This window comes from Anas platyrhynchos, chromosome Z (genome assembly GCF_047663525.1).
Source record: "Anas platyrhynchos isolate ZD024472 breed Pekin duck chromosome Z, IASCAAS_PekinDuck_T2T, whole genome shotgun sequence".
In the NCBI taxonomy this organism is placed as follows: Eukaryota; Metazoa; Chordata; class Aves; order Anseriformes; family Anatidae; genus Anas; species Anas platyrhynchos.
The window spans coordinates 67,206,134-67,218,675 of NC_092621.1; the positions used below are offsets into that span (position 1 = coordinate 67,206,134).

At 38.2% G+C, this 12,542-nt stretch overlaps 1 protein-coding gene across 2 annotated transcripts in view; it reads right to left on the reverse strand.

The window, feature by feature from the left end:
* Positions 1–12,542, reverse strand: part of HSD17B4 (hydroxysteroid 17-beta dehydrogenase 4) — a 60,691-nt gene that overhangs the window by 33,610 nt on the left and 14,539 nt on the right. For both annotated transcript variants that reach the window (XM_027446356.3, XM_038170576.2), the window contains exons 11-14: positions 11,586–11,714; positions 1,990–2,096; positions 1,074–1,307; positions 544–595 (exon numbers count right to left, since the gene is read on the reverse strand). In XM_027446356.3, the coding sequence (XP_027302157.2) occupies positions 544–595; positions 1,074–1,307; positions 1,990–2,096; positions 11,586–11,714 (522 nt within the window). The remainder of the gene's footprint in view (positions 1–543; positions 596–1,073; positions 1,308–1,989; positions 2,097–11,585; positions 11,715–12,542) is intronic.

The window sequence follows — 12,542 nt, forward strand, 5'->3', positions numbered from 1 at the left end:
ATCTAAGTGATTTTTAGCCTCCTCATAAAGATGTTCATTACTCCCTTGCAGATATAGTTTAAATCTATTTCTCTTAGAGGCACAAGAATGAACCACAGCCAAAGAATTTTCTGGTAAACATCCCAAAAGTACCATGATACAACCTCAGAGAAAGAATTAAAATTTCTGCTAGTTGATATCAAATTTTACGTGTAATATACCTGCATGTTATGTATTTTCTTAATATTTGGCACATTTCTTTTCAGGCCAACTACAGAAAAACAAATGAACAAAAAAAATCATAGATACTTGCTTTTATTATTTCAGATTAGGCACAAGTTTACTAAACACACTATAGAACAGCACCCCTGAACCCCATAAACAGTGTTTCAGAATTCCTTCAATAATGCAACAGGTAGCCTCTCTTCTCCCTCACTCCTTGTAAAAAAAAAAATGCAAAAAAAAAATACAATTGGAAGCAGACCTTCCATATTTGCGCTTATGATGTGGCTACAAGAAGTGTTGTCATAGTGACAAGCAAATCAGCAATATAAAAGGACTGACCTGAGGTTGGTAATGGCTTATACAGTTCCAGATATTGCTCACCATGCAGCATCTATGTAGAGACAGGCAACACTATAACAACAATGTATTCAGTTGCCCCCCACTGTGCACAATCACAATGGCAAGGAAATATGCAGATATTTTAGTAAGTGTTCAGAATAAACAAAGAAACAAGAAGTGTGCAGGTTTTTTTGTTGTTTTGTTTGTTTGTTTTTTCCCTAATTTTACCTTGTATTTTCAAAGTATTTTCAAAGCAAGTACTTTCAAAGCAAGATTTAAGCTTTGGGGAGTTTAATAAAAACACAGTAGGCACAAACTACAATTTAACACAAAACTCGTAATTCATATTGTCTAATGCAGATATAGTTTGTATAAGTGAAATAAATAATTTCTTAGAATGCAATAATATAAACACCAAATTTTCCTTTTCTAAAATTGAGGGCACCTATTAATATTATAAATGTACTAATTAAAACAATTTTATAGTTACACCGAAGACAAACAAGATTAGATACTTAGCTCTTCCGTACCTTTGCAAGATCAATATTTAGTCCTGGAAGAGAAGGAATACCATCAAACATTGAAGTCTGAGCAGGAATTACTCCAAAAGTAGGTAAGCAGCAGAACTCTTCACTTCCTTCAAAGAGAAATTTCAGGTGATCTGGATCCTTAGTTGACATTCCCACACCAAGAGCATATAGAATAGGCTCTAAGTGAGTATATGTATACACCTTGGTAGTCAATTGCCGGCCAACGACGTTGGTCTGAAAATTACAGATTAGTGTAAAATAAAACTTCATAGTATTTGACACTGCACTTGCATTCTTTCTATAATTCTCATATCAAACAAAATTCACATTTGAACTTTTTTTTTAATAAGTATAGTCGCATGTAAACATGATGCATGAGAAATAAAAATACAGTAACACGCTAGATTAAGGTTGCTTGTACTGCAACGAATATAGTAATGCATTATATCTTGCTGCTAGGAATTTACTTCAAGAGTAAATGGTATAACTTAATATGTCTCTGCTCCCAGTAACGTGTAAGTTTTTCTGGAACAAACCATGAATGAAATAGTTAATACCATAATAAAATTGAAAAGAGGGAAAACTAGGAATATTTTAAAAAGGAGACAGAGCAAAAACACATTGCATGTGTCCTTTGCTTCCTCTTCTGAACAACACCTAGCTAAAAAGGTTTACAGAATTTACAAGCATTTGTATTCTACATTATTTGGTTTATTTAGTCTCAAGTTTTTCCATCAACAGTAAGAAAAATGAAGACTGAAGTCTGGGTAAGTTTTTTTATTTAGCTGCTTTTCTTCAGAGGTTACTACCTTTTTTTGGAGACAGCAAGCCAGAGTAGAAGTCAATCACCATCAGAACACGTGTCTATGCTGTTTTCAACTAGCTGTGAGTGTGTCTGTTAGACAGAGGTACTCACTGTATTAACAGATGAAGAGGCCACTGATCCAGAGCTTGTGGAATTCATGGATATGCTCCCTTGAGACTCTATCTGACTTAGAGCATCATTCAATACACTTATGGACTCTAGAAAGAGCAATTGAAAAATATTACTTGAAAATAGCTGTAAATAAGACACTCCAATTAGACAGAAAACAAACGTGCCAGCAAATGAGATACAGCTTCTCAATTTATTTTTAAGCACAGTAAGTAAACCTGTGCAAATTGAGCATAATACTGCTTCCTTACAGACATCTAGGTAATAGCTGCTAAGTGGTCTCTGTAACTGTGTTGTGGTTTAACTTTGGCAGGCAGCTAAGTACCACACAGCTAGCTGCTTGTTCACTCCCCGAACAGTGGAACAGGAGAGAATCAGAAAGGTGAAGTGTAAGAATTCATGGGCTGAGATAAAGAGATAAAGTTCACTAGATAAAGCAAAACCTGCATGTGCAAGCAAGGCAAAAAAACTGATTAATTCACTGCTTCCCACTGGCAAGCAACCATTCAGCAATAGTTACTTGGGAAGAAAATGCCATCCATGTAACAACCTTCTCTCCTCCTCTCCCCCCAGTTTTTACTGCTGAGCACACCCTCATATGACATAGCACATCCCTTTGGCCATCCTTGGCCAGCTGTCCTGACTCTGTCCCCTCCCAGCTCCTGGTGCAACCCCAGCCACCTCGTTGGCAGGGCAACCAGAGAAGCAGAAAAATTTTTCTGTGCTACCACTACTCAACAAAAACTGATATATTTCTGTGTTATCACCACTGATTTCTTAAAACTCCAAAGCACAGCAACGCATCTGCCTTTATGACGAAAATTACCTCTGTCCCAACTAAGACCAGCACGACTTGCTCCATCAGCTCCAAGTAATCAACTAAGACATCTACTTAATTCCAGTGCCTGAAACACCACCACCATTCAGGCCAAGAGGAGTATGTCAGTAAATACTTTTGTTTTAACTCCCTGAACAACAGTATTAAGGAGAAGATATTGAGCACCGTTTTTTCAACTGCCTCAGCAGTGAGTATCTGAAAATTGGTACTGCTTCTCTTACCTTTAAAATTATTTGCTATACAAGTAACAAGCTACATCTCCAACTAGCTACTCTCTTTCCCAAAACACATTATACAGAAAAACCCACACACTCAAACTGAGGAACCAAGGATTGGACCTTCTGTAGGCCCAGGATTACAAAAAAGATGATGCATGGATGAGATACAGAATTCATTTCTGGTAAAGGCTGACCATCAAGAGTAGCTTGCTCCTCAAAGCTCGGTATGCTAAAATCAGTATTTAACATTCTTGTATTTGAAAGAAGTGGAGAGTCGGACAAGAAGTAGTAAGAAACACACACAGAACTGCTTAAATCAGATGAACACAAAATCATTATTCAACTACCTTTACCTTGGAGCTGTTCTGAATTTCAAAACTCCTGAACCCGTATTGACTTGCACTGCCTCTCAGGTTAGCACCAAGTTGCTCTACTGTGTGGCACTCCCCAAAATACCCTGCTGGCTGAATATCCTCTTAAAGAATCTTGATTTTGTAAACAATTTCTTGCTTCCCAAACTCACTGCCAGAACTATAATAATGGTTTATTTGTAGCCCAAATCTCATGAACAAGAAGACCTACTTACCAAACAAACACAGTTGTCACCATCGCTGCTAAAGATAAATAAGTTTATGTAATGTGAAAGTGTGGAAAATAAGAGCTGTAGTTTATGAGAACCCTTTTATCATTCATGAAACGAAGGAAAAGCAATAATGAGTTGCTGGGAGAAGCAACAGACTGTTTCTACCTTTCTTGCATAGGCAGAAGCAAGGCTTTCACATTGCTTTAAAATCTTCAAGGGAAAATACAGCTTTGATTCCCAAGTAAAACCAAATATCTCACCAACTTTTCAAGTCCACAATCCATTTCCATGCAGGAACACACATACCACTCTTGATGGTGAAATCTCAAAACAAGACTACCAACACGTATTACCCATGCAATGACATACATTAATACTAACAGTACTAGAGCAAATGGTAATTTAAACACGGTGTAGAATATTAAAATCTGTGGTTTTTTGGTTGATAAAAATTTTGGTTGCTAGTCGGCTGAATATGAGCCAGCAGTGTGCTCAGGTGGCCAAGAAGGCCAACGGCATCCTGGCTCGTATAAGAAGCAGTGTGGCCAGCAGGGCTAGGAAAGTGATTGTTCCCCTATACTCGGCTCTGGTGAGGCCGCACCTCGAGTACTGTGTTCAGTTTTGGGCCCCTTGCTACAAAAAGGACATCGAGGTGCTTGAGCGAGTCCAGAGAAGGGTGACAAAGCTGGTGAGGGGTCTGGAGAACAAGTCCTACGAGGAGCGGCTGAGGGAGCTGGGCTTGTTCAGCCTGGAGAAAAGGAGGCTCAGGGGCGACCTTATTGCTCTCTACAGGTACCTTAAAGGAGGCTGTAGTGAGGTGGGGGTTGGTCTGTTCTCCCACGTGCCTGGTGACAGGACGAGGGGGAATGGGTCAAAGTTGCACCAGGGGAGATTTAGGTTGGATATTAGGAAGATCTTCTTTACCGAAAGGGTTGTCAGGCATTGGAATGGGCTGCCCAGGGAAGTGGTGGAGTCACCATCCCTGGAGGTCTTTAAAAGACGTTTAGATGTAGAGCTTAGGGATATCGTTTAGTGGAGAACTTGGTAGTGTTAGGTCAGAGGTTGGACTCAATGATCTTGAAGGTCTCTTCCAACCTAGACAATTCTGTGATTCTGTGATCTCCTTTTCAAAGAGGAGAAAACTTATTTCTTCTAAAACGTACTACAATGAATGAATTCTCAATTGAGCAAATTCTCGTTTTTCAGTGTCTGGGTAAACATTAAGGTGGTATGCTGGGGTTCACCTTTAACACCAAAGGCCCCATTAAAACCATTCTTTTATTTTATTTAAACTGTGCCTTATTGCTTTATTTGTAACCAGCAACAGTACTTGAACTGTGTCATACCAGAATCCTTTAGTTAGATGTTTACTGAGTTTCAAGGTATATGTGGAAAAAAACATCTTTTAAGATTAATTGTTCTTTTAAGAACAATGGAGTTTGTCTTTAGAAATAAAGACATTAACAGCATGAGATACATCTATAGCTCTAGGCCCAAGTTTTTTGAGAGTTATTGGGAGAAAATGTGTTATGCTTTATGTTTCAGAGAGGTACCAGTAGAAAGCGTATGTTATACTTAATGGCCATTTTCATTCTTCAGTATCAAAAACTACCTTTAAGAAGATGCCCCTCTGGACTGCCTGAAAAATGTAAGCAAGCCAACAGAACGTCACAAAAAAGAGGCAGTAAAGTAAAGCTTGTTTGCCTTTTTTTTTTTTTTTTAAGAGGGGGAGTACTTTTTTTTCCCCTGAATTACTATATTACATTAACTTTTCCCATCAAGAAGCCCACCTATATTACTTTCATCTTTCAGAGACTGCTAGAGTAGCATGCAGTTGATGTGACTCATCATACTAATTCATTTCAGTCTTCATTGGCCTTCTGCTGCCTAAAATAATAAACTGGACTAGCACCTATAGCATTAGATTTACAGTGAAATTCTAGCAGTTGATCAGATATTGGTCCTTTGTGTTAGGCAGAGTTACACGAAAATCAGATTATTGCTTTAAGAAGTACAAAGGTTGTGATCAAGTACATTGTTATGAGCTAACAGCTTGCCAGAAAAGATTACAAACACAGATAAGTGTTGTTTGTACACTGTTAAGGATGTTTTCAGTAGTCTTCATTTTGTGTAGTGAAGTAAAAGAAGGAAGAAAGAAGCGCAGAGTAGTACATTAGCATGAAGTTTCAGTCAGCTACATGTGTGAGGATGTCTGAAATTGAAGTTTCACAAGTAGATAATGACAATTTTCACTTTTTAATATATGACTTGGCAAGCTGAGTATGGTCCTTTAAAGATTCAATAAATAGTATGACAGGAACACTTTTATCAAAAACAAAAAAGCGGGAAACCTTTTCATTAATATCACTATTTTTAACAAATTATTTTATTAGTTGTTATTCCACTACTGAACTCTGAAACCTTCAATGTCCACTACCACAGCATGACCTGCTCTTATAGAGCAAATGATTAGCAGACATCAGGAAAAGATTAACCTGAAGAGCAAAGGTTGAAAATTGTCATGGCAAAGCCGAGCTTTTTCCAGAAGCATTCCTCTCACTTTCTAATTAGGGTACATTGCCTATGAACCATAACCCTTAATTACAGAGGAATAAGAACCACTGTTTAAAATCTTTTCAAATGTGTATGATGGAAACAGAAGTTGAAGCTGGAATAGTTTCCTTCTTGTATGCAAAATACTTCTTTACATATACATCTAAAGATATACATACACATCAATGTGTTTTACATTCATTTGCTCTATACCAGAGGTTATAATAGAGGTTGAAACTGAAGAAATGGGAGACCAAGAAATTGCCTCATACGGGTGGCAGAGAACACACGGATTCATTGCCACACCGTATTCAGTAATTTACCAACAGTCCTGGCTATCCAGGGAGGCCCCTGTTGACTGGAGGTTAGCTAATACGACATCAATCTACAAGAAGGGCAGAATGGAAGATCCGGGGAACAACAGGCCTGGCAGTCTGACCTTGGTATTAAGGAAGGTTATGGAGCAGATCATCTCGAATGTCATGATCCAGCATGCATGGGACAACCAAGTGATCAGATGCAACCAGCATGGGTTTATGGAAGGCAAGTCCTACTTGACTAACCTGATCTCCTTACATGACAAGATGACCCACTTATCAGATGAGGGAAAGACTGTGGATGTTGTCACCTGTGAAGTGTTTGATACTGTTTCCCACAGTATTGTCCTGGAGAATCTGGCTGCTCATGGCTTGGACAGGTGTAGAGTTTGCTGGGTGAAAAACAAGCTGGATGGTCAGGCCCAAAGAGCCCTAGTGAAGGGACTTCAATCCAGTTGGCAACTGCTCACCAGTGGCATAACCCAGCCTTCATTCTTAGAGACAGTTTTGTTTAACATTTTTATCAGTGATCAGGATGACAGGATTGAGTGCACCCTCAGTAAATCTGCAAGCAACACCAAGTTGGACAGGGGTGTTGATCTACTTGAGGGTAGGGAGGCTCTGCAGAGGGATCTGGGTAGGCTGGATTGATGGGACAAGTCCAGCCACGTGGCTTCCAACAAGGCTAAGTGCCAGGTCCTGCACTTGGGTCATAACAACCCCATACAGTGGTATAGGCTTGGGAAAGAGTGGGAAAGTTGCCCAGCAGAAAATGACCCGGAGGTGCTGGTTGACAGCCAGCTGAAAGTGAGCCAGCAGCGTGCCCATGCGATTAGAAAAGCCAAGGTCATCCTGGCCTGCACCAGAAGCAGCATAGCCAGCAGGACTAGCGACGCAACCATCCCCTTGTACACATTACTGGTGAGACCACACCTCTAATACTGTGTTCAATTTTGGGTCCCTCACTAAAAGAAGCACATTTAGTTGCTCAAGCATATACAGAAGACAATGAAGCTGGTGAAGAGACAAGAAAATGAGACATATGAGGAGTGGCTGAAAGAACTGAGGCTGTTCAGCCTGGAGAGTACGACACTTAAGGGGAGACCTCCCTCTCTACAAGTACCCACAAGGAGGCTGGACTCGTTTCTCAAGTGTCAAGTGATGGGATGTGAGGAAGTAAGTTGCAAAAGGGGAAGTTTAGTTTGAACATTTCAAAGATTTTCTTCATGGAGAGAATGGCCAAGCACTGGAACTTGCTGCCCAGGCAGGTGGTGGTGTCCTCATCCCTGAAGGTTTTTAAGAGGCACGGCTATAAAGGAGTATGGTTTAGTGACAGGACACATAGGTCAGGCTGATGGTTGGATTTGATGGTCTCGAAGGTCTTTCGCAACCTAGGTAATTGTATCATTCTATAATTCTGTGTGAACACAAGAGCACGTAGTGCTTTGTGGGGGCAAGGGCTACCAGATCTAGCTCTGTGAGAGGCAATAGAAGCGTAACACTGCACACTGTAACATGCAACTGTGACCGGCTGTATGTGACCACACATTCAGAAGCTTCTGCATCACATCTAATTCTGTCTTTCTGCTTATGCAGAGAGGTCCAGGACCTCTCAGTATCTCAAAACATAGAATCATGTTACCTTGACAAATTTGTCAGCAGGCTAGAGACAGCTGTAAATGACATTGATCAAACCTTCTATAGTACAAGCTAAGCCAGTCACATTTTGCAATTGTTGCTGCCTAAGAGTGTTGGTTACAGTGGCTTGGCTGACTAACAGGAAGGTAGAAAGTCACTGTAACTTCATTCTGTGTCCTAATCTTAAAACTCAGATTATGCTCTGCTTATTTTCTTGAAAGACTTCTAGCTTGTTCTGAAATAGAAAATAAGCTAAAATGATTTCAGTATTAACATTAGTAAGAAAGTAACATAATCTAAATAAGGAAAAAGCCCTAACACAAGTTACTGCAGATTCACTGCTGCCTCCGAGGCAATGGCATTTTCATCTTGGGTTAAATAGATGCTTACCTTCCAATACTGGTAAAGAAAATGTGGGAGAATACGTAACAGCAAGACTGTATCTTCAATTTCTTCAGCTTCCTAAGGCAAGACATCATGTAGGGATTGTGCAAGTAGTTTTATCTTTTGCTAGTTAACAAGACTATACCTGAAACTATTTGGAAGTACAAAAGGAACTGCCAGAACTTCTCCAAGCACATAAAGTAATAAGCCTATAAAGTTTAAAGAACGGCTACAATGAACAAAGAAAGACACTTAAGGCATTAAAAGCAAAGTGCAAAGACAGGCATGGTCTGTTACTTCATGTCAACTTTTGGGGTAAGAGGAGGCAAGGACTACTGCACAATCAGCAACTGCTCTAGAAAAAGATATGGGTTAACTACCAAGGAAGTTCACTTTACTGTGCCCCCATCATGAAAACTAAACAAAGACCTACTGAATCAAAAATGAACTGCTAACTTTACTGACAATTAGCTATTTCCGATTAGTTTTACAGAGTTCAAGCCCTGTAAAAATCACTTTCTGGTACACAAGCAAGAGGTTTTGTTTTTTTAGCTTGACTCAATTTACATCCTGAGAGAACAAACTAAGCCTAGAAATTGAAGAAGGGCTTAAACTCAAAAAAGGTGGAAAAGGAAGTTCCTATTTTCACTTAAGCTGGTTTTAAGGAAAAAGAATCCAATCATTTTGCTTCTTAAAAGACCACTACTGTAACAGGAAGATGAGGCAGCATTTCCATTTAGCATTCAGTATTTGTATACCACCAGCAAAACACCCTTAGCTGAAATACACAACTAGGAACATGCTCTAGTTATACACCAAATGAGTGTTTTGCTAGAAAGTATTCTAGATGCATGATACATTACATGCTGAGCCTTTCATTTAGAATGACTTCACCTTTTGCTTGCAAAAAAAGAGAATTCTATGTTAAAAAAACAAATCCAAGTAATTTAAATATAGTTGGTGCAGATGTAGGAGACGTTATCTTTGAAAACAAAACCAAAATACACAATGCTCCTAGTTTTTGCAAACTACAATAAATGAGATTGAAAGCACTCTTGCCAGCATGTCCACATTATGAATCAAGATTAACATCTCTGATTATTCAATTTTAATAGTATATTACAGGCAAACACTTTATCTAATTAGTATTTTTTTCTTTATAATTACACATAATGGTTAGTACATGATTGCTTTTCCCAGCAAGTTACTTAAATTAATGAAATCTTCTGGGAGCATTTTAACTTGCAGATACTAGGTATTGTAGCATTCCATTTTTAAGGCAAGTACTCTAATTAGTTTCCCTAATTTAACACTTGAGTGCCATCAAGCAATAAAGTTGAAATATTGACAGTATGAAAAACTTTTTGTATAGAACTGAAAAATTAAATCTATTCAGACAATGTCTTCAACATTTTACTCAACTGTTCTGATAATTCTTATATACATGGAATTAACACAAATTATTTCATTTATCCTAGCATCATCTTTTGCTTGATGTCAGTGAAATGACAATGTTGTATTTAGTCTAACTTCGTAACAAAACATAAGCTAATGCATGTACACTGCATGGAAGACTCAGACTAACAATGTAAGAAAATTGTAAGAAAATGCAGAAACCTGTTATGTTGTACTGTAAGCATGACTACTTCAGGAGTCCAAATTCTCAGTCTTTTTTTTTTTTTTTTAATCTCCAGATAGCATCAAGAGGAAGATACTATCATATACAGTGCTTAAGCTGAAGCAAAAGAAATTCCCACCTACAACTGTTTCTCTACAACATTTGTTTTTGCCTGCAACTAATAAAAATTATATATTATATGTGACAGGTTGGAGAACAGATCAGACGACATAAAGCTGGAATTACATTTTTTTTTAAGATACCATTCCACAGAGGGAAGAACATTTATAAACTCAAATACATTTGGAAATGAGACTTCTGCAACGGAAGATCAGTGAAAACAATCAGCAAGTTGACAATGAACTAATATATTGCTGGTTACAGTCCTCCACCAAGATCCAAGATAAAGGACAGTCTGCTACTCTGGTTTTGTTTCAGGCAGATAGAAAACATATCCCTAAAGTTTTAATATAATCCGTTAGCAGATTTTAAGACCAACATCTTAAACATCTACTGAGCTTCTTAGCAATCTAAAAATCTCTGAAATTCAATTGGCATTGTAGGGGAAGAAAGAGGTATCTGTATGTACATGTATACACTGTCATTTCCTAATTTGGCAAATACTCAAATTATTGGCCTAAATAACCACATTTATAAAAAAAAATCAGGGATCCTAAGCACATGTAACATATTAATGAACAGTAAAGGTAACTAACATCTTGAGAAGTCTCAGTAAGCAGTCATAGAAAAAATAAACCATACAAACTAAACTATGGCAACTATTTACTAGAGACAGGCCAGACAGACAAGAAAGACAAAGAAAGCTTAGAATATGAAAGGGAAGCAAGTATGATATCAGGAAAGATCAGTGTCATTTTGGAAAAAAAAAGAAAAAAAAAAAGAAACTACAAGGAACAATGTAAGGAAAGAAAGAAAGCATTCAAAGACAGAGTCATCTTGGTCACTAGCAAAGGGGTTGATGTTGTCCAAAAAGGTGCTTTGCTGTTGATACCAAATGACTTCTTAACCAGAAGAACTTTTTCGTATGGAAAAGGCTAACACAAACCAAGATTTCAGGACTGAAAAGCATGTATAACCTCTCTATTATGCTGCTATTACCTGTATTTGTGTCTAATCAAACAACACACTGCCTGTAATCTGGCTGCAGTACACCAAGTGACAGTAACGTCACCTTGTTAGAAAACTGACTCTTAAGATGGCTGTCTTAATTCTACAGATAAAAACACCTAAGTTGCCTTTAAAAGATCTAACTGAACTGAAATTGTAAATGATTGACACATTTACAAAAGAACTAAATGGTTCTGTAGACTATTTATTAGAAGTAAAGTTTTTGCAAGTGTCTGTTAAGAAAATGTTCTCTTCAAAGTTCTCTTGCCCTGACTTTCTACATTATTACAGTCTGGTTTACCTTGGATACTTCTGGGTTTGCTGGCGTTATCAAAGTCACAGACTTTCTCCCACTTATCTCTCACTGCTTCAGGAGTCATTGGCTGATCCTTTCCTCTGACAATAGCACCCAAGGATCGCTCCCAGCGCACTAATTAAGAGAACAGAAATGGGAGACATTAAACAGAGTTCAAGCTGTCTGTCACAGCAAGAAACAAACAAAAAGAACATGTAATTTCTTTGGAGCACTTTTCATCTAGGCCACTACTTTCAAGACTGTGTTAAGAGAGGAAAGGTTAAATGCACTCCAATCTAACCTACCAGTATAACATAGAGCTGGACTAAAAGGACTGAATGGTTTTCACTAGCATTTAGAACAGTAATAGCATTGGTTGTAAATTTCATTAAAGCCAACAACAGACTGCTTTTTACAGATGCTATTATGTCAGTTTTCAGATTCTGTCTAGTGAAATGCTGTAGCTAGTATGTACCTACAGGCATTCTTTTCTGATATGATTTTGGCTACTGCTAGTTAGGGATCTTCTGAAAACCTTGGAAAACTATATGGAAAATGTGAAAAAGATTTGTTTTCTATGTTAGAATGTTTATACCAGTAGTCAGCATCTCTAAATGGTCCCTGCAGTCATATTTCAATACTGCCATTTGAGAGAAACCGTTAAAGCTAACATGAAATCAGCTCTGGGAGGATACAGGTTCCCGAGGCTGCAATTAATCCTTAAACTGTCATGTTGTTTTTGCTTTTAGTTATCAATAGACAATGAATAAACCTCATTAGCAACCTGCTTTCATTTTAGGGACAGGAACAGGAGCCATTATTATGATAAAGAATGGTATTTACTTTTGACCAGGGATGTGAGGAGAAGCCAAAGACTTTCAGCTGCATCAAAAGTCAGCTCCTTGTGGAGAGCAGCAAGAGGTTTGCTGCCCCAATTTTTTCAATCTATTTAATACAGAAAAA